This window comes from Prionailurus viverrinus, chromosome B4 (genome assembly GCF_022837055.1).
Source record: "Prionailurus viverrinus isolate Anna chromosome B4, UM_Priviv_1.0, whole genome shotgun sequence".
Classification (NCBI taxonomy): Eukaryota; Metazoa; Chordata; class Mammalia; order Carnivora; family Felidae; genus Prionailurus; species Prionailurus viverrinus.
The window spans coordinates 138,612,503-138,633,662 of record NC_062567.1 but is presented as its reverse complement, the minus strand read 5'-3'; the positions used below and the strand labels follow the sequence as shown (position 1 = coordinate 138,633,662).

The 21,160-nt window shown below is 59.7% G+C and overlaps 1 protein-coding gene across 1 annotated transcript in view; it reads left to right on the top strand.

Annotated features, from left to right (window-relative positions):
* BRD1 (bromodomain containing 1) overlaps nucleotides 1-12,377 on the top strand; it is a 39,491-nt gene extending 27,114 nt beyond the window's left edge. Inside the window, 6 exon segments of the mRNA XM_047866373.1 lie at nucleotides 1,691-1,795; nucleotides 8,123-8,258; nucleotides 8,602-8,729; nucleotides 9,170-9,279; nucleotides 9,567-9,721; nucleotides 10,889-12,377. Coding sequence (XP_047722329.1) covers nucleotides 1,691-1,795; nucleotides 8,123-8,258; nucleotides 8,602-8,729; nucleotides 9,170-9,279; nucleotides 9,567-9,721; nucleotides 10,889-11,072 — 818 coding nt within the window. The 3' untranslated portion in view covers nucleotides 11,073-12,377.
* Nucleotides 12,378-21,160: the final 8,783 nt, after the last annotated feature.

Below are 21,160 nucleotides of genomic sequence, written 5' to 3'. Positions count from 1 at the left end.
CTGCGGGTGGGGGGTTTGTAAATGCTGTTTGCCTAAACCTGTTGGTGACTTTGAAGTGATGAGCAGGAAGGCTCTCACTCCACGCCAGCGTGCCTCGCGGTTTGCTGGGCAGCGGTGCGGCCACGGACCCTTTATACGGCTTTCTGCTGAGGACATGCTCCCGTGGTGTTTGGGTCACCTGTGACGTGCCCGGCAAGCTTCGAGTGGCCCCGCAGAGCTGAGGCACCTGTCACGTTGTTAAGGGAGGATTCTCAAAACGTTTGCTCTGAGACGGAAGCAGAACTTAGTAGCTTCCCGTTTTCAGGATGACTGGATTGGATGTACTGACTTGTATTTTTTCAAGTGGCCTCGGGGCAGTTTGCAGGTTCGATGAAATAAAAACCATACCTAGTGATAATATACCCACTTAGGTCGTATGAGTTGTTATTCTTGGCTGTAGGTCACGTGTCTTGTAGCCCCAGGCAGCGGCTGGTCCTAGAGGCTGTGCCCTTGCTGGCCAGCCTGCCTCGCTGCCGCCGGAGGGCCTCCTCTCCGGGCCCTGGTGGCCAGCAGACCGACCTCCCAGGGCCAGGTGACGAAGTCGTGTTCCCTGGGCTTTTCAGGCTTCTTGTTTTTACGTCAGTAGCGTCAAGAAGCCTTTTAAATGAGGCTACAATAGTCATCTTCCAAAGACTTTTTAGTTTTGAAGTCGGATTCTAGAAAAACTGCCCAGAGTAGAACATTGCAGGACGTGGCGTAGAGGGTGAAGGGTCTGGAGAGCTGAGTGGGGGTTTCCTGCTTCCCTGAGCCGCTCACAGCCACTCGCCACTCATCAGATGGGTTTATCATCGGCCTAGGACACCCTGGTCAGAAACCACACGGACACGCTCGTGTCCTCCTGTTTGCTGACCGCGTGACCCAGGTCAGGACTGTGTGGGAATGCCGCGTTAGACTCCCTAGTTGAGTGAACTGTTTTTCTTCCTCAAGGTAAGTGAATCGTCGGTCGCAGAAATTGTCATGAACTCGAATGATGTGTTACTGTCGACATGTGTGAAGGAGTCGTTCCCAGTTGTTTTCAGAGAGGAACTTTCTACACCTGCGCACCCGGACCCGGGGCGCCAGGCCACCTCAGTCTTTGGTGTTAGGGAAGCGCACACAGTGTGACCCGACGGGCCCTTCACTGCTTGCGGACAGTATGTGTGATGCTTTGTTTCCTAATTGAATTAGTGTTTTGGTGGACTTCACATTTGTAGTAAGTTTTATAATAGATTTTATAATTATCAGTTTTCAAAAATCACTTTATTTATAATTTTTTCAGGAGATAAATCTCCCCCTAAACTTGAACCATCAGATGCATTACCTCTTCCTTCAAACTCGGAGACTAATTCAGAACCACCAACCCTCAAACCAGTAGAACTGAACCCAGAGCAGAGTAAACTATTCAAAAGAGTCACATTTGATAATGAATCACATAGCACTTGCACTCAGAGCGCACTGGTAATCGGACACCCTCCAGAGCCCACCCTCGCCAGTAGTGGCGATGCGCCGGCGGCGGCGGCCTCCGCGGTGGCGGAGCCATCAAGCGATGTAAACAGACGCACTTCTGTTCTCTTCTGCAAATCGAAAAGTGTAAGCCCCCCAAAGTCTGCCAAGAACACTGAAACCCAGCCAACTTCTCCTCAGCTAGGGACCAAAACCTTTTTGTCTGTAGTCCTTCCGAGGTTGGAGACTCTTCTGCAGCCAAGAAAAAGGTCGCGGAGCACCTGCGGCGACTCCGAGGTGGAGGAGGGGTCCCCGGGAAAGCGCCTGGACACAGGTAAATGCCACGGAGCGCCACGGCGCCGCCTTCTCTCCCCCAGGGTGTCGCGGAGCGGCTGGGCCCTCGTTCTCAGCCCACCGTCCAGGGGCCTCTTTATCCCCAGACGAGAAGCCAGACGCCGCAGCGTCCTCCAAGGTGGCGCCGTCACGGGCTGGCCGGGGGCGGGGGCGGCCCGGCGTGGTCGCGTTGCACGCCCCGTGCACCCCGGGAACCTGATGGCGCGTGCGCGGCGGCGTCTGGCTTTTGGAGCCCGCCCGGAGGGACGTGCGCGGGGGGTGCCGGTGGCGCGCGCCCGGGGCTGCGAGGGGCCTGCCCGTGGGCTCCAGGCGCCCCTTTGGGCGGTTGCTCAAAGCACGTGGTGACGTTTCTCACTGTTCTGTGGCTCTGTGGGTGCGTGTCGGGAGAGGACCGCTGTCTGCGGAAATGACGCGAGGTCGCGTCGCTGCTGAGCTTTTGTAACTTAAATCTGTCAAATTCACCGGGAGGTTCCCACTCACGTGCTGCGGTAGTGGCTCTTTCGGGGTCTCCCCTGTGCTGGGTTTGAGGGAGGCGGCCTTTGTTCTGGCACAGCCTCCGTGTCCCCTCCAGATGAAAGCCGAGGAGGCCCCGCCAGTTCCGCTAGACCGCTGTCACCCTTGCGTCGTGCAGGGACGCTGGCTGTGCCTCTGACGCCTCTTCCCGGAGGTGGGACTGGACGTGCCTGTCCTCTGGGCTCTCGCCGCAGACCGAGGCCTGGGGTGCGTGCTGGTCCACCCGTCACATCGAGACGCGGGAGCGCCTTTGGCCGCCCTGGCGTCAGCGTGGTTTCCGGTGCGGGCGAGGGGTCGCGCTTCCTACTCCGTGGTGCACGGTTGAATTCTTTTTGTTGCCCAAGTGATGGTTTATAAATTCTATCTTGATTGCATCTTTAACTAATTTTATGGAAATTCTGTGTTCACGTGCTTGTATTTGGATGGGTGGATACCAAGCCGGTCCTTTGAAAATAATTTGTCAAAGCCTGTTTTGTTTCTGAGCAACGTGCGGCCGCGCGGGGGTTTCGTGGACGGCGGACGGAGCTCGTCTCCCGCGTGCGGTGAGGTGCGGTGCGGTGCGGGGGGCACCGGGGTCCGGTCGTGGCGCGAGGAGGCGAGCCGGGAGCGCGCCGGGCCCGGGGCTGAGCTGCCGGATCGGGCGCGCCGTCGGGGGAGTGGTCCGCGGGGACCCCGCGGCCGCCCTCGTGTGGCGGGGCGGGTCCCGCTGCGGCCGCGCTGCCAGGGGGGGGGGGGGGGCTTCGCGGGCACCGGCGCGGAGCGCCCCTCCTTCCGCCGGCCGGCCTCTGAGCGGGGCCCTGCAGGTTTCTGGCGCTGCCGCGGCTCCCGCAGGAGCGTCCGCGAGCCGGCCGCGGTCCGGAGCCTGACTGACACGGGGGTGTTTGCTTTCTTGTTCCAGACTGGCAGTAGATACGGGATGAGCCCTGTCGCCCTCCCGTGCGGCCCGGGAGTCTTAGTAGCACTAGGACCTGCTCCGCACGCGGGCCTGACGCTGCGCATCCGGCTCCCATTTCTGGCTCCACCTCACCTCCGCCTCCGTGCTCTCTGCGCGCCCCGGATCGCTTGCTCCGAGCGGCGCTCTCCGCCATCTGAGGACTCGAACTGTTCTGAACCTTGTGATTTTTCCAAAGATTCATCCGTGCGCTCTGCCTTGTAGGGGTTCTTCTGGCGTCCCACAGCACGCCGCAAGATTTCCGAGTTAGAGTGAACACAGATCCCTTCGTTTGGAGACACTCGGCCCCCCGGGGGCTCCCTGCTCTCGAGCCGTGGGCGGCACCGCGGGCCGGGGTTAGAGCCCCCGACTCCGCTCTTCCGGTGCCACGTCGCCTGAGGCCTGCGCTCCGTCCCCCGCTTCCTTCTTCCCTGACGCTTCTGTGATTCCCAGAACGGGCTTCCGGGCCGGCACTTTCCCGCTTCTGGTCTCTGCTCCTGAGACTCCTGCTGCGTGCACGTGGTGTGTGTGTGCGTGGGAGAGACAGAGAGAGGGACAGAGTCAAGGAGAGAGAGAGGCTGAGGGACAAGGAGAGAGGCAGAGACAAGAAGAGACAGACGAGGAGACAGGGAGAGACACAGAGACAAAAAACAGTCAAAGAAACAGACACAGAGACAGAGGGAGAGAGACAGAGACAAGGAGAGACAGACAGTCCAGGAGAGAGACACAGAGACAGAGACGCAGAGAGACCGAGAGGGAGTCGCGTTCCTCCTCGGCTGCTCAGCGCGGCGCCCCTGGTCAGACTAAATGGCTTTTTCGCTGTTTTCCAGGTTCTCACTCTAACTACTAACACGCTGGGTAGCTCACTCTTTGGATCCTAATTACTTTCTCTTGTTCACCTCGGACGGAGTTCTGCTAAGTGGTCATTTTGGAACGCAGAAAGATCGCTGCACCCTTGTGTGTCACTTAACTCTTGTGGAGGAGCTGGAAGCATCCGTTCAGCCTTTTTCCAAACAAAAGCCCAAACACCAACACGTGGAGGAGATGTGCCCCACCCTGCCCACCCCCTCCTGTAAGTCCGAGCCAGACGCCCCGGGAGGAGCCACCCGGTGCCCCTCCTGGAGCTGGCTGCAGCTGGCAGGGACGCCTCCCTGCCCGTCCCCGCCCCGTGGGTAGGTGTGAACGATGCCAAGGGCGGCCGCGGAGCAGGGTGCTTCGCCTGCGGCACCTGCCGATGACTTACATGGACAGAGACTCTGATCCGCCTTCGGCAGGCACAGTACCGGCCCGAAAGGACCGGGGGTCTCGGGCCGGGCACGGGCGCAGGAAGGGACCCTGTGCGAGGCACGCGGCCCAGCTGGAGGACGTGTGAAGCCTCCTTCACTCGTTAGCATCTTTCTTTTCTGGGTTTCTACCTGGCCTCCCCCCTCCCCTCGCTCTCTCTTTCCCTTCCTGCCGGCTGGTCGGCCCTCAGGGAGAATTGAGCGAGCCGGGCAGCTCGGTACTCTGGTCACCGTGCCCGTGCCCACTGCTGCCGCAGCGAGCGGGAGTCCTGCCCGTGGGGCCTGGAGGTGTCCTGTGGGAGCTTCCCCTGCCACGGCTGTGTCTTTGAGGAGTTGGTCTAGGCAAAAGCAGGGTGGTTGGCATCTTATCTGCCGTGTTTTCCCGGAAAGGTTGACAGATGCACAGAAATGCAGTTCTGTCACCAGTAGTGAAAATAAAGATGTAGAAATAGGTTAACGGATGGCCCCAGCGCTTGAGGAGGCCCAGTGCGGTCACCGTGCCCACCCGGCCTCTGAGGCCGGTCCTGCGTCGCATCCCCGACCGTCCTGTTTGGGGAGCCAGGTGGAGCCTGGGTGGTGGCGGGGAGATCACTGGTGTCTACGCTGCGTGGCCCGTAGTGGACAGCAGCGAGCGCGGCCCACCCTGCTCGCTCGGCCTCTCACTGGGTGCCAGCCGCAAGGTTCCTTACGGAGCAGCGAGGCTGTGGCAGGTGTGGGTCTCGGCTGCCTCTCGCCGGGGGAGCCGCCAGCGGCTTCTTGCCACCTGGCTGATGTGAGCCTTTCACAGCAGAGCTCGCGTCCTCCGGAAGCTTTCTGTAGGGCTTTGCTTCTGGCACTGCTGGTCGGCTGTCTCAGGAGGCCCCTGGGGCCCCCCCTCCCCACACGGCCCAGCCCAGGTGTCCCCTGGGAAGGCCTCGACTGGGTGGGGAGCTGCCGGGCCGGGGCCCCCCTGGCTCGGGGTGTGGTGCCTGTGGGGCAGAGAGGGAAGGTCAGCGTGTCTTTTGCCTCCTAAGAGGTCCTCATGAGGCCCGGGTGCTACGGGGGCACTGGCCTCCTCCAGATGGCCACCTGTCTTTCAGTTTGGTTTTTGTAGTGTACCAGTTTGACTTACGCCATTGAAAAAATGACTTCTTGTTGAAATAGTTTCGTTAAAAGCAGGTTTTAGGCTGGGGCTCAGGCGCCGTATGGATGCCTGCTGTTTGCAAATGATCCGTGGGCCCGTCTCTGTGCTGACCCCCAGAACCTGATGTCATTGCAAGTCCTTGCAGGGTCTCCAGGGGAGGGGCGGTGGGCTCCCTGGGCCGCAGCCAGCAGGAGGAGTCTTCACAGGGAGCCTGTCGGCCTGTCGAGGCCAGTGAGGGGGCAGGGAGGCGTCGGGGCACCCCGGCCACCGTGAGGCCTGCTGCTTTGGGCCTGTCTGTGGTGCCTGCTATTTAGTGGGTGTTCGGTGACGTTTCCTGGGCACCGGGAAGAACCGCGTGTAGTAACTAGTCACCGTGGATGTGCGTGTCCTCCTAAATCCTGAGGGAGGTCGAGGGAGACGTGGTCGTTCTCTGGTTTCTCAGACCGAGCACTGAGCCGCGTTTTCATCTCTCCCCCTTAGCGGCGCGTGGGGAGAGTGGCTTCAGCTGGTTCTCGCCAGGCATGCCGTGCAGGTGCCAGGTTCTGTGGTTTGGTTCCGTGGGTGCCGGGCGTCCTTGGCCGTGGCTGCCGCTGCTCGGGCTCCCGGCCTTAGTCGGACCTTTGCCAGGTGCGCTCTGGGTGCCGCCTTCTCGTCCTCTCGCTTTTCCGAGCGATCACGGCAGGACAGGAAGAGGCCCCCTGCAGGACTCTTCCTGGTGCACCTGTTCTCCTCCGGGCCCCGCTCCCCACCCCCCCCACCCTCCCCCCCCACCCCCCTGCCAGCTCTGCTCGGAAAGGCTCAGCTTTGCCGGCCTAAGTGAAGCTGCCCCTAGAAGGCTGAGGGGGTTTAGACGCGGAGTGAGGCCATCGAGAATCACTAGGCCTCAGCTCCAAGTTGATGCTGCGAGAGGTGTGGCCTTGTGGCTGTGCCTTCTGGTTGCCACAGGGTGTGTCCGCACCGGCCAGTCGGGTGACGTCCTTGGGCTTCCCCTGAGGGCGCAGGCTGCATCCTCATAGCCTCACTGGTTCTGGGTGCTGGACACGCGCCTTCCGGACTGCTGCCCCTTCTCTCGGACCTGGATCCTGCACCCTGGGCTCCCTCCTTCTGTCGGTGTGTCTGGCTTGGGCGGGCTGTCTCTGACTTGCCTGCCTCCGAGTTGGGGTCTCTCTGCTCTTGGGGACCTGCCGCCTTCTGCGTCTCCTGAGACCTCTTGGCCTTGGGGGACCCTGGGGGTCGCTCTACCTCTTTCTGGTCCCCCGGCCTGCTGGCGAGTGTGGCTGGAACCGGCTCTCGGCCCTGGGCCCTCTGCTCAACTGCTGTATTTTACGGGCCCACGAATGTCCAAATTCCACAAGCGAGTGTAGCACCCCCAGCCGACCACAGTTTCTGCTAGAAAAATGTGAACTAGATTTAAAAGTGAAAAACAGTAAGTTTTCTTTAAAGCGGGTGCTGTTGAGTCTGACAAGTGGAGGGAGATGGCTTCAGTCTGAGCAGCCGCGCTCAGCCACTGCTCGCGCTTTTATTTCTTAGCCACCGTCAGAGTGTGTTCGTTGCCCTTGTTTAACATGTGTTTCTGTCACTGAGAAAACCCAGAGAAGCACGTAAGGCATATGAGAAAATCCCGTAATCTGGCCTCAACTTCTGAAGAACTGGGTTTAAATTTTTTTAAGTGTGGGAACGGGATTCTTTTTGGGGAAAGAAACGTGCACGACTGTCTGGTTGTGGGACCCGGAGGGGGCGGCCCGGCTCCCTGTCACCACCCCGTCCCATCCCGGCGCGTGGACGGACGCGTGGACGCGTGGACGGATGCGTGGGTCACGTTTGAGAGCTTTTTTGGAGGGGCTTTTTGGGAGGAAGTGGTTGGACTCTGAGACGTGCCTTGAGTTTCAGACACTTCCCAGATCGTGAGTCGACGGGTTCTGTTCGCTCCCGTGGGCTGTGGGAAGGAAGCCCGGACGTGTGGCCTCGGCCCCGGGTCGCGCCCCCCCACCGCGTGCTGGTAGCTGCGGTGCTTTGGGATGAGGGCGGCCCCGGCTAAAGAGAGCGCGATTTCTGCTCTGGAGGGTCTCGGGTGTTTGAGGTTCCTGTGTTCCTGGCGATGCGCCCGCGAACGAACCCGCTCTTGGTGGTGGCGTCACTGCCCCGGGAGGGGCCGGTCCCCCCGCGGCGGGGGCTGGTCAGGCGAGTCTGCGGGTCTGGGGAGGAGTCACCGCACGCGCTTAGCTTTGTGGGGCCTGTCGGACGTTTTGTTTCCTGGGAAGAGCACCACCCTCAGACCAGGGTGCTCTGAGCGCCGAGGGAGATGTGTTGCGAAGCACTCGGGTGTCTCCCGTGTCGTCGGCGCCGCGGGGCTGGGGGGTCAGGGAAGAACCGCCGTGGGCCCGCAGACGGGGAGAGCTGTGGCGCGACGTGGGCCCCGGGGTGCTGAGCTCAGGGGCCCGCGTGCCTGTGTTGCAGGTCTCACCAATGGCTTTGGGGGCGCACAGAGTGAGCAGGAGCTGGGGGGCGCCCCGGGGAGGAGAGCTGCGCCCCGACGACGCTGCGCCTCGGAGTCCAGCATCTCGTCCAGCAGCAGCCCTCTCTGTGACTCCAGGTGGGCACGGCTTGGGGGGCCCGCTCCCACCCGCCCCGTCCCTGGGGGACTGCCCTGTGCCTCTTCACCAGAAATAGGAAGTGTAACCACAGAGGAAATGAATAGATTTTCAGTCTGTGGTTACGTTTATTCTGTCTTTTCCTCCCCAAGTCTTCCCTTATCAGAAGGGTAGCAAGCGCGGCCCTGCCCGTCTGCCCCGTGGACACCTCTTTGTAACCGGGGCTCCGTGTGGGTCGCTGTGGGGCCCTCGGCCCGGCTTCTGCAGGGCCCGGCTCTGGGGCCACTGCCGGAGGGAGGGGAAGGGGCAAAGCTTTGTGACCCTGCTCCACTCTTCTTCCCAAAGCTTTAGCGCACCCAAGTGCGGCCGGGGCAAGCCCGCTCTGGTGCGCAGACACACGCTGGAGGACCGCAGCGAGCTGATCTCCTGCATCGAGAATGGGAACTACGCCAAGGCGGCCAGGATCGCCGCAGGTGAGCCCGCCTGCCCTCCGTGTCCGCGTCTCCACGAGGTGGCCGTGGTGTGGGCCGTTCTGCCGGGAGGGCTTCAGCTCCCCACTCCCTGGGCCTCCATCCTGGGGTGTCTGTGCGAGTCTCCCCTTCTCCCATCCCCAACGGGGACAGCGGTCACAGGGGGACAGTGAAAGTTTTATCCTGCGGTTTGTCATTTTTTGTGTGGAATGCTCCATTCCTCTGTGCAGGCCACCCGCACCCGACGTGAGGCTCGTCTGTCATTTGCAGCCGGATGTGGGACCGTGGGGGGGGGGGTGGCTCCCCCAATTCCAGCACCTAGAGGAGCACCAAGGACGGGCTGGTGATGGCTTGTCAGTGGGGGGGAGCTCTCACTGCAGGAGGCAGCCCCGGGCCGTGGTTGAGCCGGCTGGTCCCTCACGGCGCCCGTTCTCTCTGCCCAGAGGTCGGTCAGAAGAGCATGTGGATTTCCTCCGATGCCGCGGCCTCTGTTCTCGAGCCTCTGAAAGTCGTGTGGGCCAAGTGCAGCGGCTACCCCTCGTATCCGGCCCTGGTGAGCCTGGGGGTTGCGGGGTGTGGGGTTTGGGTGTGGGGGTCCGTGGGGCCGCCCTCTGGGGAGCCAGGGCACCGAGCGGTGTGGCCTTTGTCCCAGGTCCGGGGCTGTCCCGCTGCCCTTGTGGGACAGGTGTCCCGTGAGCGCCCGCCGAGAGCCGTCCGCACAGGGCGTTGGTGTTGGGAGGGCTGCTTCAGAACCCACCTCAAGTCGGAGCCGGGGGAGAGAGCTCTGGGGGCACGGTGGGGGGCTCTCAAACGTGACCCACACGTGTCCTCCCTTGGCAGATCATCGACCCCAAGATGCCGCGCGTGCCTGGCCACCACAACGGGGTTACCATCCCGGCCCCACCGCTGGACGTGCTGAAGGTCGGCGAGCACATGCAGACCAAGGCTGACGAGAGGCTGTTCCTCGTTCTCTTTTTTGACAACAAGAGAAGCTGGTGAGTGCGGGTGCCCGGGTGCCGAGCTGGCTCAGAGGCCGTGGGGCGCGTGTGGTGTGCGTGGGCCGAGGGCATCCGTGCGGAGGCCACGGGGGGCCCGTCCCCCTCCGCCTGTGAGCCTCTCACGGAGCCGCGTGCGAATAGCCGGGCCTGTGGGGTTCTGTTGCCGGCCCGGCCCGGCCCGGTCTCTTTGCCTCTTGTGTGTGTGGGTCCCCACGCTGCTCTGGGGTGTGGGCTCCGGACCCCAGCGCCCTGCCTGGAGGCCCTCCCTGCTTCAGACCCCGACGGTCCTGGGTTCCGGTGCTGCCCCCTGAGCGCTCACGAGGTGCGCGTGGCCCGTGTCCCCGTTTCTTGGTCTGAAAGCTTGCTGTGCTGATGAGGGGCCCCTGGTGACCCCGGCGTAGGCTCTCTGCCCCCAGGATCGCGGCCCCTGCTGTGCCCGAAGCAGGGCTACCCGGTGTGGGTGGCCGTGGGGGCCCGGCTGTGGGGCGCGGGCCCTCCCAGCGCCCTGGGCACCCCCGGCGCTGGCGAGTACGGCTGGGTTGGGTGTGTGCGGCCACGCGCGGCCACCAGCGCTCCGCGCCCCGTGTCTCTCTGCCCCGTGCCGTGCTCCCGATCAGATCCCGTGGAGGCCTGTGCCTGCCTTGTCTGGTCCGAGGCCCGTCGGCTGCCCTGCGGCCGGGCCCCCTGCCCACCCCCACTCTGTGTGTGCACCTGCAGCGTGTGCGTGTGTCAGCGTTCCTGCGCATGACCCTCGGTGGCCACTCAGGGAAGGCGTGGAAGGCTGCTGGGTGGCGCCTGTCTCCCGCCAGCCTCCAGGATCCAGTGGCCCTGTGGGGAGTGTTGTGGATGAGAGGTGGGGACGACTTGATGGGGACGACTTGATTTTCACGCCTTCCCCGAGTCCCCCGGACTCTCCCGGGGTTGGCAGGAGGGTTGGGCCGTGCCCCTGTCCTGCGGCCCATGAGGGCTGGCCAATGGGGCCGCGCCCTGGGCGGGGGTGCGGGTTCCAGGGCGCGAGCCTCTCTTCCCTCCCTTGGCCGCTGAGCGCCTGACGTCGGCTGCTCTTCCCCACTGGGGGCTCGGAGCCGCCAGGGCATCGTGTCATGTGCGTCCGAGTAGCTGTGCGGACGGCTCCGACCACTCCGGCTTTTCTCTTTTCAAAAGGCAATGGCTCCCCAAGTCCAAAATGGTCCCCCTCGGCATGGACGAGACCATAGACAAACTGAAAATGATGGAGGGGAGAAACTCCAGCATCAGGAAGGCCGTGAGGGTCGCCTTCGACCGCGCGATGAGCCACCTGAGCCGTGTGCACGGGGAGCCCACCAGCGACCTCAGCGACATCGACTGACCTGCCCGCCTTCCCGTGGCCTTGTCCATAGTGTGGATAAGCTGTATATGCGTGTATATTGTTCCAGACTTAACTTATTCTGATCTCTAGGCCTGGTTCTTTAATTCTCCCTCCCCGGGGAGGGCAGGTTTTATTTCCAAGTTCTCTGTGAAACCGTCCCCGTCTGGGCGCTCTGTGAATGGCGCGGGCGCGTCTGCTGAGCTCCTCCTGTGCCCGGCACGGGTCACGCCGGAGGCTGCACCTGCGTCACTTTCTTTGATCTGTAGCTTTTTTTTAAAGACTTTTGAATGTTTAATAATTTTGTAAATCATACTCTTTACACGGAGTACCACTATTTAATAAGACGGGATGTAAATTTACAATGACAAATGTGTATTTTAAGAAAGAAAATGACATTATTTTGAATGGTACTTTGTGGAAAGAGGTGGAGAATAGATTTATGCTGTGTACATCACTTGCAAATCACCAAAAACACTCCGCCCCCCCTGTGGGGGCTGGGGCAGGCGCTTACCCCCCCGCCCCTCCCCCGTGTCGCCGTCCTCACCGTCCTCGTCCGCCTCCTCCGCCCGTCTGCCCCAGCTTTCCACGGGTGTGCCTCCAGCGGGTTATTTATTGTAGAAAGTGTATTCATTTGCTTTATAATGAAAAATAAATTTGCAAAAGTATATTGATATGCATTTTTATACAGGCACATACAGATTCGACTTGCTTTGGGAGCAGGATGTGTTGGTTGTTGTGTAAATGACTCTGGCTGTGTGTTCTTTGATTTTGTAACTTGTAATCTTTTGTTTACAATGAGGGGCTTTCTGTAACTTGTTTTAATTTAGAACACTTTGGTAGCAATAGAAACTTTGGATACATTTTTGTATGGTACATGTGATGTATATAGAATTAGTACTTTATTTTTATTTTTAAGAGGTAAAGCATTATGTTAGGGGAAAAGGTAGGGTGGGTTTCCAAAAATGCGGTTTTTATATTAAAAAATAAAGTCAAGATTTGGACGGTGTGGCCATTTCATTCCTCCATCGCTAGGATGCCGGGGCGGGCATCGCTAGGATGCCCGGAGGCCAGGTGAGGGTCAGGGTCCCAGCAGCCTGTCCCCGGCCACCTCATTGAGGCACGTGACATGCCTTCATCTTAAAATTGTCATGGATGGCATTATTTATTATTTTATCTAATCATATTTTTATTTTAAACTGGTAGTTTAAAATTTTTAAATGTCTTCCCCCCGCCCCGCCCCCCTTCAGTCTCCATTGTTTGTAACATCTCCATAGAAACTTGAAAAAATAAAATGTCTTCCTTTGATCGTCTTGTCCTGTGTCTGACAGACGCTTTCTACCAGCAGCAGCTCCCCCAGGACCACCGGCCCTTGTGGAGAGCCTGTCGGGAGCGGGGGGTGGCGGGGGGGGTATGTCGCTGTGGACAAGGCCCAGGCTGCGGTCAGGGAAGGGCCGGGTCTGTTGTCGAGTTAGGAGCTGGGGTTTGCCCCCAGTACTCCCACCTGAGCCCGGAACAGCGGCTCTGCGAGGTTGCTGGTGATGGTGGCTGGTGGCCTGGAGTGACTGCTCTGTACTACCTCCCCCTCCCCCCCCCTCCCCCAGGCCCGCTTGTCCCGATCCTGGTCCTGGTTCCGGTCCCGGTTCTGGTCCTTGTTCCAGTCCTGATCTTGGTCCTGGTTCTGGTCTCAGTCCCGGTTCTGGTCCTGATTCTGGTCCCGGTTCCGGTCCTGGTTCCGGTCCTGTTCCTGGTCCCAGTCATGCTGGAGGTCCGAGTCTGAGCAGAGGGAGCTTTTTGTTAGTGGCATCACTTGGAGGGACTCTTGCCTCCTGGCGCCTGGCTGGTCACCTGGGACAGGCTGCAGGGGTGTCAGGGAGGAGGGCAGATCGTTCCCCCGTGAGGCCGTCCCCCAGACACCCCCACCCCCACCCCCACCCCGGGTGCTGCTCTGAAGGTTTCATTAGAAACCAGCCTGGCCTCCAGGGCCCTTCCCTGGGCCACGCTCAGGGCAGGGGTCAGGGACGGGGCTGAGGGAGGTGAGGAGGCTCTTCCTGCCTGCCCCCTGCTGGAGCTGGCACCTGCCATCTCCTTGGGGCTCCGCCGGGCCACCTCCTGGGAGCGGCCCACTCTGCACCCACCGGAAGGGGGACCATCTGCCCTGCTTGCCCAGGACTTGGGCATCAGCACCACATCCTGGGAGCCTCCTCAGTCCCAGGTCACTCGGGTGGTTGGTCCCTCCACACCTGGGACCCCCAGCAGGCAGCACTCTCCTGCCTGGGCTCTTTTGACCTTTTGGGGCGTCTCCTTGGAAGCGTCCCGGAGGGCCCGTAGCGGGGTGTGGCTGTGCCTTGGCCCAAACCTGGGGCTGGGTAGGGCTGGCGGTGACCAGCTGCTCAGGGCAGAGGGCACCGTTTGGGACCTCTGGGACCCCACTGCCTGCTTGGGTGAAGCACCAAGGGGCCCTGGGCTCTTGTGGCTTCTTTTTTTTTTCTCTTTTCGTTTCTTGAGCTGTTTTACAACACAGGTACAATATGTCTGTTCCTTCTCCCCCTCCAGGAGTTTATAAAAATGGGATCGTGGTGTCCGCTCTTCAGCTGCTCATTACCTTGTTACTATTTCAAACATGAATCCCAAAGTGAAATGATACAAACGCAAAAGCAGGTGCAGTGAGATCGTGCTCACCCGTGTGCGGGTGTCAGGCTCCTTGGTCCCTCTGCAGGCGTCCCCGGGGGTGGGGGGCAGTGGCACTTTCCATGGGTTCTTGCTCTTTTCCACAAGGGTGTGTGTGTGTGTGTGTGTGTGTGTGTGTGTGTGTGTTTTATCTCTGACCCACTTTTCAGGCTGATTTGAGGCATTTTTTGGATTTCTATCTCTTGCAGGGTGATTAAGGCAAGGACACCCGTGTCGGGGTCTCCTTTGACTCAGGGTCAAGGGGGTTGGTGTCCAGGCATCCAAGCCCCTGTCGGGCCCTCTCCCTGGCCCCAGGGTCCCGGGTCCGCCCTGCACCCTTGGCCGGTGGAGACAGGCCCCGCCTGGGCAGGGGCGGTTGGGGGTGGGTTGCTGGGAGCTGCTGCTGGGGGCCTGGCCAGAGCTGGAGGACCTCTGGGTGAGTGGGCAGGGGAGTCCCCCGGGGCGACTTGGTGTGTTGGTATGCAAGGGCCCAGCAGACGCGTTGGGAGCCCTGGACGGCAGGGGCCTGGGCAGCCCGGGGTGGGTAAATGCAGGCACCAACCTCCCCTGGGAGCCCTGCTGGCCTGCTCTCCTGTTAACCCGGTGCGGGGTCCTGCGGTCTCAGCGGATGCTGGCTGGACACGGGGGCATCTGGAGTCACGCCTGGACCCACTCAGCTTCTCGCCGGGTGGTGAGGCTCTGCTCGGAGCGCGAAGCAGCAGAACCACGGCCCAGCCCCTCGTGTCGCGGTGGCGTGGGCGATGCTCACCGTGTGGCTTAGGGCTCCCGCGTCCCCTCTGCCCTGGTCAGGCCCCTTCCCCAGCTCCCCATGGCAGACGGGGATCCCTGTGTCTCCTCTACCCCTGGTCGTGCCCTCTCTGGGAACCCCCCACCCCCCCGGTCCGTCCTTTCTGGGGTCTCCCCCTCGGTGGGAGCAGGCTCTCCTTCCCACAGCACCACAGCAATGCTTGTGGCCCAGATCCCAACTGATCCTCCCCGCCCCGCCCCCCTCATTCTCTCTCTGGTGAAGCTTTTTGGAATAATGCCTAGATCCCCCTAGGCTTCCTTGTAGCAGGTGAGGCAGAGGAAGTGTCACCGTCACCTCAGAGAAATGCCCTCTGCAGGAGGAGGAGTACTCTTCCCTACTGGTTTTTCTTTTCTACTGGCTGGAATGTGGACGTGGTGGATGGCGCTGGAGCCGCTGTTTTGGGCCATGGAGAATGGCAGAGCCTGGGTCTTCGGGAGGCACGCAGAGCTTTCCTACCGGTCTTGAGACTTTTTTTTTCTTTTTGTGATAGAAACGTACATGTATACCCCTTTAAGGCCACAATTATTTTTCTTTACAGCAGGTAAACTTCAAATGGGTCAAAATGAAATCATTAAAATTCCAGAAGACCTCCCTCGTTCATGCTCTGTCTCTGCCTCAAAAATAAATCAACGTTAAAAAAAAAAATTAAAAAAAAAAATTCCAGAAGAAAATCATGAAGTGTCTATAACCGTGGAGGGGGTACGATCTTCTAAAATAGGACCGCACCTCCAGAAACTATAAAAGAAATTAGTAATATATTTAGCAAGGTAAAATAAAAAAATTTGTGCATGCGTGGCCCTCCAAAAATCTTTTACAATGTCAAAAGACAATTAGAAAGAGTGTTTGTAATTCAAACCACTGGACAAGGGCTTTCCTTAACGTATAGAAGTTTACAAATCGTGTTCAAAGGATAGAAAAAAAAAGGGGCACCTACGGGCTCATTCCACAGAAAAGTATTTAACATGACCCCAAACATCCAAGCAAATTCTCAACCTTGGCCTCCTGGGGCCCCTCAGCCCCCTGGGCTGTACCGTCCCCAGGACCTACGGACTCTGCTTCTGAAGATGCTCCCACCCGGCCCTTTGGGTACATCTACTGCCCCCCGTCGCGGTCCCACCCCTGGCCCCTGCCCCCACACAGCCGCACACCCCGTGCCCCGCTCAGACACAAGCCAGGGGCCCCCGGCCGCCCACAGGCTTCCCGCTGCCTGCAAGGGTGGTCCCTTCAGCGTCTTCGCCCCGGACACCCCCTCCCGCCTGGCCCCACTGCCCACCCCCCCTGCTCCGGGGCATCGGGGCGGTGCAGGTTAGGAGCCGCAGAGGGGAGCCGGGCTTGGGAAGCGGGCAGGAGGCCATCGACAGACTGCTGACCAGCCCCGCCACGGCCTGCCCGCCCGGCGAGGCCGCTGGGCAGGGCGCCTGGAAGAGGCTCGTGCGGGCCCTGGCAGCGGCTGGGCCGTCTGGGGGCCCTGGGGCTCAGAGGGCTGGGGTACGAGCCAGAACGGTGGCTGGCGCCGGCGATGGGGACTCAGCCCCTCGCTGCCTGAGCCCGGTGCCAGAGGCCGCCCGCCTCCGCTTGCTTTCGGACGAGGCCGGCCTGACCTGTGGGGGAGGGGCTGGGGGCGGTGGCCAGGGCGGGAGCCCGCCACCCGGGTCATTTCACTTCCTCCAAGGCCTTAACCGTTGCGGCCCTGGTGTTATCACCCCCGTGTTCCAAATGAGAAACGGGGGGCCGGCAGGGTGAGGTCACGTGCTCAGGGGTGTGGGGGGACCTCGGTGTCCAGTGAGCTCACTGTGGGAGTGACGTCATGTCACTTGGCCGTATTCTCTTTGTAGGAAGCGAGCCTCCAGTCCCCGCCCCGCGGGGACCGAGCCCGAGCCCGAGCCCGAGCACGGCCGCGCGCGTGCTGACCCCTGCCTTCTAAGCCGAGCTCAGCGCGGCCCCCGAGAGCCCTCGGGCCCGTGTGGGTCGCTCCCCACATCCTCTCAGTGACATTTTCCAGACGTAGAGAAGCACGGGTTCGTTTCTCAGGTCGGTGTTGGGTTTAGAAGCCCCCAAGCTCTTTGTTCTGACAGTTAATTGGTCCCGTTGGTTTTCCGTGTAGACCTGCCACTTCCTGTGTGTAATGACGGGTCTGTCTTTTCTTCCAAATCTGTGCTTCTTTTATTTTTTTCTTGTCCTATCGCTTTGGCCGGTCTTCCGCTGCCACGTTCCCCCACGTCTTGACCTCTCGGTGGTCAACGCCCACAGGTTGTGCCCCCCTGAGGGTCGGTCAGTGTGCCCTCGTCCTGAGCGGGCCTCCCCTGTCGGGGACCTCCCCTTGTGTGTGTGACAAGTGAGCTCACGGTCGGGAGGGGCCGGCAGGGGAAGACGGGCCGGGACTGGCCGCAGCCGAGCCGTGTGGACGGGCGGGACGAGGGCTGGGGGTGGGGGGGGGGGGACACTGGTCACCCGGGAGGGAGCCCACGTCTGGCTTGGGGGCACCAGGGACACCAGTCACTGTTTCCCAGACCTGCCGGCCAGGTCCCAGGCTTTGTCTCTCCTTCTCCTGGGGGGCTGAGCGACACTGTCCCTGCTGGCCACCGGCCCCAGCTGCCTCCCGACCCTGCCCACCCTCCATGCCTGTCTGTCCTGGGCTTTGTGTAAGGCCCACGTCCTGCATAGTCTGGCCCCTGGCCTGGCTCCCGCCCGGGTGGCTCTGTCTCTGTCTTCTCCCTTTGACCTCCACCTCTGGCTCCTTCTCAAGTCTCCTATATCCCGAGACTCCCTTGCTCACTCCTTTCACGCATCCGTGCGGGTCCACAGGTGTTTCCTGTGACCTACTGTGTGCCGGGCTCTGCGTCAGGACAGCAGATGGGGACAAAGGGTGAGCGTCCTCTGTCCCCTCCCAGAGAAGAGCTGAGCAACGAAGGAATTGCCAGCGTGCAGGGCAGGCTGCCTGGAGGAGGCGTCTTACAGCACGTGCAGGCCAGGGCTGCTCCTGGGCGGACGGCCTGAGGCAAGTGGACCGGCCTGAGGAGGACAGAGGGAGGCTGGGTGGCAGGAGCCCCTCGGAGAAGGCCGTCAGGCCCCCAGATAGGCGGGTGGGGCACCAGGCCGGCCACAGCAGTGGACACCGTCCTGCCCCCACAGGGTCCCGAGGCAGAGGGGCTCGGACAATGCAGCAGAGGAACCACATGAGGGCGGGAGGAACCAGCCAGGTGGGGCTGTGAGGGTAGGCATCTTGAAATTCTTAATAACTTTTGAGCCAGGGGCCTTTTCATTTTGCACCTGCAGGTCACGTGGCCAGTCTTGGGGAGAAGGCAGGCAGGTACAGAGACCCCAGGCGGGACTGTGCTCGGAGCACTCAGCGAGGGGGCCGTGGGGCAGGCGGAGAGGGAGAGGGGCTGGTGGGGTGAGGCGGGGAAGTCACCTGCCGGGGCCTGAGCAGGGTGACACCATCTGAGTTCCGTGGGGGCCTCGTGGCCACGGAGATGGCTCCGGAGGGCAGGGGCTCGGGGGCGCCTGGGGGCTGCCGGGCCGCGGGTGTGTGACGGGTGTGTGGAAGGGTGGGACTCGCGGAGGACGGCGAGGTTCTGCGAGCCGCCCTGCCGCCTGGGGGCCCGTGTGCTGCTGCTGGCGGGCGGCGGGGTAGGGGGTCCTCGGGTTGACTTGGAGAGGGGACGGCCGGGAGGCAGAGCAGGGGGCGGGGTTAGAGGCGGTGATGGGCCCTCCCCCACTCTCCTGCGCACACACATGGCTCCCCCAGCCTGGAGACAGGTGTGTGCCCGGCTGGTGCAAGGGCAGGCCCGGTGGGGCCCCCCTTCTCGACTCCAGGCGGTGTGAGAAATCGGGGCGCACCGGAAGTCCTCCTGATAGATTCCCACAATCAACTGAAAACAAAACGCACGATCTTTTCTTCTGATGAGGAAAGGCAGGTTTAACTGGAGCTGGTCAGCAGTGGGGCCAGAGCCAACACAGAGACGTGGGTGGAGAATACGCTTGAAGGCGCTTGAAAGCGATCGTAATTCCCCAAACGACGTGCATCGTGACGCCTTTGTGTTGCGAACGTGGAGCGACGCTGACGCCTTGGCCGCCAGAGCCCGGCACCCCCACACGGCGCGCTTCTCCATCTCGTGGTCGCTATGCCTTCGTTAAGTCATGTCGGGGGTGGCGTTTGCTGTCATGCTTACGGTGACTGTCCCAGGACGTGGTCCTGGGAGCTGGGAGGTGGGGCCGCGGGTGGCTGGGGATGGGGGGCCAGGCGCCGCGGCCTCGTGGGACCCCCACCAACCCTGCTGACCCCACGTGCGTCATTCCACTCACGGGGATGGCCCGGACCCGTTATCTCTCCCACTTCCTTCCCGTAAGGTCTCAGAAGCCAGCCCAGCCGCAGTCTGCGATGGCTCTTGGTGCTGTGAGTGTCGAGTAGCGTCGAGGTGCCCCGTGGCATTGGCCAGGCTGTCCTCGACTCCACTGAGGTTTCTCAAAGGCCATTGGAGCCCTGGACCTAGACACCAGCTGCATGAGTGGTGGTGCTCACTGTCCTTTGCTGTGAAACCAAACAGCCACAGAGGCAGCAGCTCGGGCAACGCTCGCTTACCGTCTCGGGGTGTCTGCGGGTGGGCGGCCGGGCACACAGGCTGGGTCCCCCGCACAGGACTCGCGCGGCTGCCATCTTGTTGGGAGCTTGGCTGGGGGGGACTGGCTCCGTGCTCACTCGAGATGCTGGCCCCGTTCAGTTCCTCTCTGTTGTAGGACGGTGGCTCTGGTTTCTTGCCAGCTGTTGGCCAGAGACTGCTCCTTGGTCCCAGCATGTGGTGCTCCCAGTGAGGCTGCCTCCCTCAGCCGAGGAGAGAGCAACCCAGGAAGATGGGGTTGCCGTCCAACATAATGTGACCACGTGCACAAATCCGTGTACCCCCATCACTCTTCCCATATTTTCTTGGTTAGAAGCAAGTCACGGGTCCCACCCACACTCAAGGGGAGGGAGCCACACAAAGGCATAGACACCAGGATGTGAGGATCTGGTGCTTGTCTGCCAGGCTCCTTCAGGCGAGGCTTACCACCCAGTGGTTTGAGCCCCTTGCACAGCTCCATATGCCTCCTGGGGATGGAAAGGCCATGGCACCCCTTGCTAGGTTTGCCAAACTGGCCTGAACCTCACCTCGCTCCCTGCCCAGCTCCTTCTCCCTGCCCTCCCTCACTTTCTGGGCCTGGTGTCTCTCCCTATAATGCCTTCCCCTCCTTGACTGCCCTACCTGTCAGCAAATGTAGACATGTATGCACCTAACAACAGAGGGTCAAAATATATAAAGCAAACCCTGACAACTCTGCGAGGAGAAACGGACCAGTCTGCTGTTAGAGTTGGAGATGGCCACCCTACCAGAAGTGGATGGAACCAGTGAGCAGAAAGTTGTAAGGGTATGGTGGAACTCAACAACACCATCAATCAACTGGATATAGTTGACATCTGTAGACAACTTCGTCCAACAACAGCAGAACACACATTTGTCTTAAGGTCACATGGAACATTCACCAAGATTGACCAACATTCTTAACACCTTAACAAAAGCCTAGAAATCACACAAAGCTTGTTCTTAGACCATAATGAAATTAAACTAGAAATCAGTAAGAGAAAGATAGCTGGAAAGTCCCCAAATAGTTGGGGAATAAACAACACATAGGTCAAGGAAAAGTCTCAAGAGAAATTTAACAATTTAAATGACAATGGAAATACAAGTTACCAGAATTGGTAGGATACAGCAAAAGCAGTATTTAGAGGGACTTTTCTAGAAGAAAGCACATGTTAGATAAGAAAGAAGATCTAAAATCAATAATTAAGCTTTCACCTCAGGAACCTAGAAAAAGGAGAGCAAATTAAATCCAAAGTAAGTAGAAGAAAACAAACAATAAAAAACAGAGCAGAGGGGCTCCTGGCTGGCTCAGTCGGTGGAGCATGTGACTCTTGATCTCAGGGTTGTGAGTTTGAGCCCTGTGTTGGGTGTAGAGACTACTTAAAAATAAAATCTTAAAAAAAAAAAAAAAAACAGAGAAGTTAAATTAAATTAGAAATAGAAAAATAAAGAGAAGATTAGTGAAACTCAAAGTTGGTTCTTGGAAAAGATTAATAGAATCGATAAGCCTTTAGGCAGGCCAACTAAGAAAAAGAGAGAGAGAATACACAAGTTACTAATATCAGAAAGATGGTTCATCACTACAGATCCCATAGACATTAAAAGGATAATAAAGAAATGTTAATGAAGAACTCTATGCCACAAGTTCGAGAGCTTTGATGAAATAAACTAATCCCTTGAAGGATGGGATCTACAAAAAGGCACACAGGAGAGATAGACGATCTGAATAGGCTTATATCTATTAAAGAAATTAAATCAATAACCTATAAGTTTCCAAAACAGAGAGCACCAGCTCCAGATGACTTCACTGGTGGATTCTAGCAAACATTTAAGGAAGAAACTTTATCAGTTTTCTACAGTCTGTTCCAGAAAATAGAAGCAGAGACAACACTTTATAACACGTTCTATGAGGTCACATTACCCTACTACCAAGACAAAGTCATTACAAGAAAAGAAAAGTCAGACCGATATTTCTTACCAACATAGATGCAAAATGA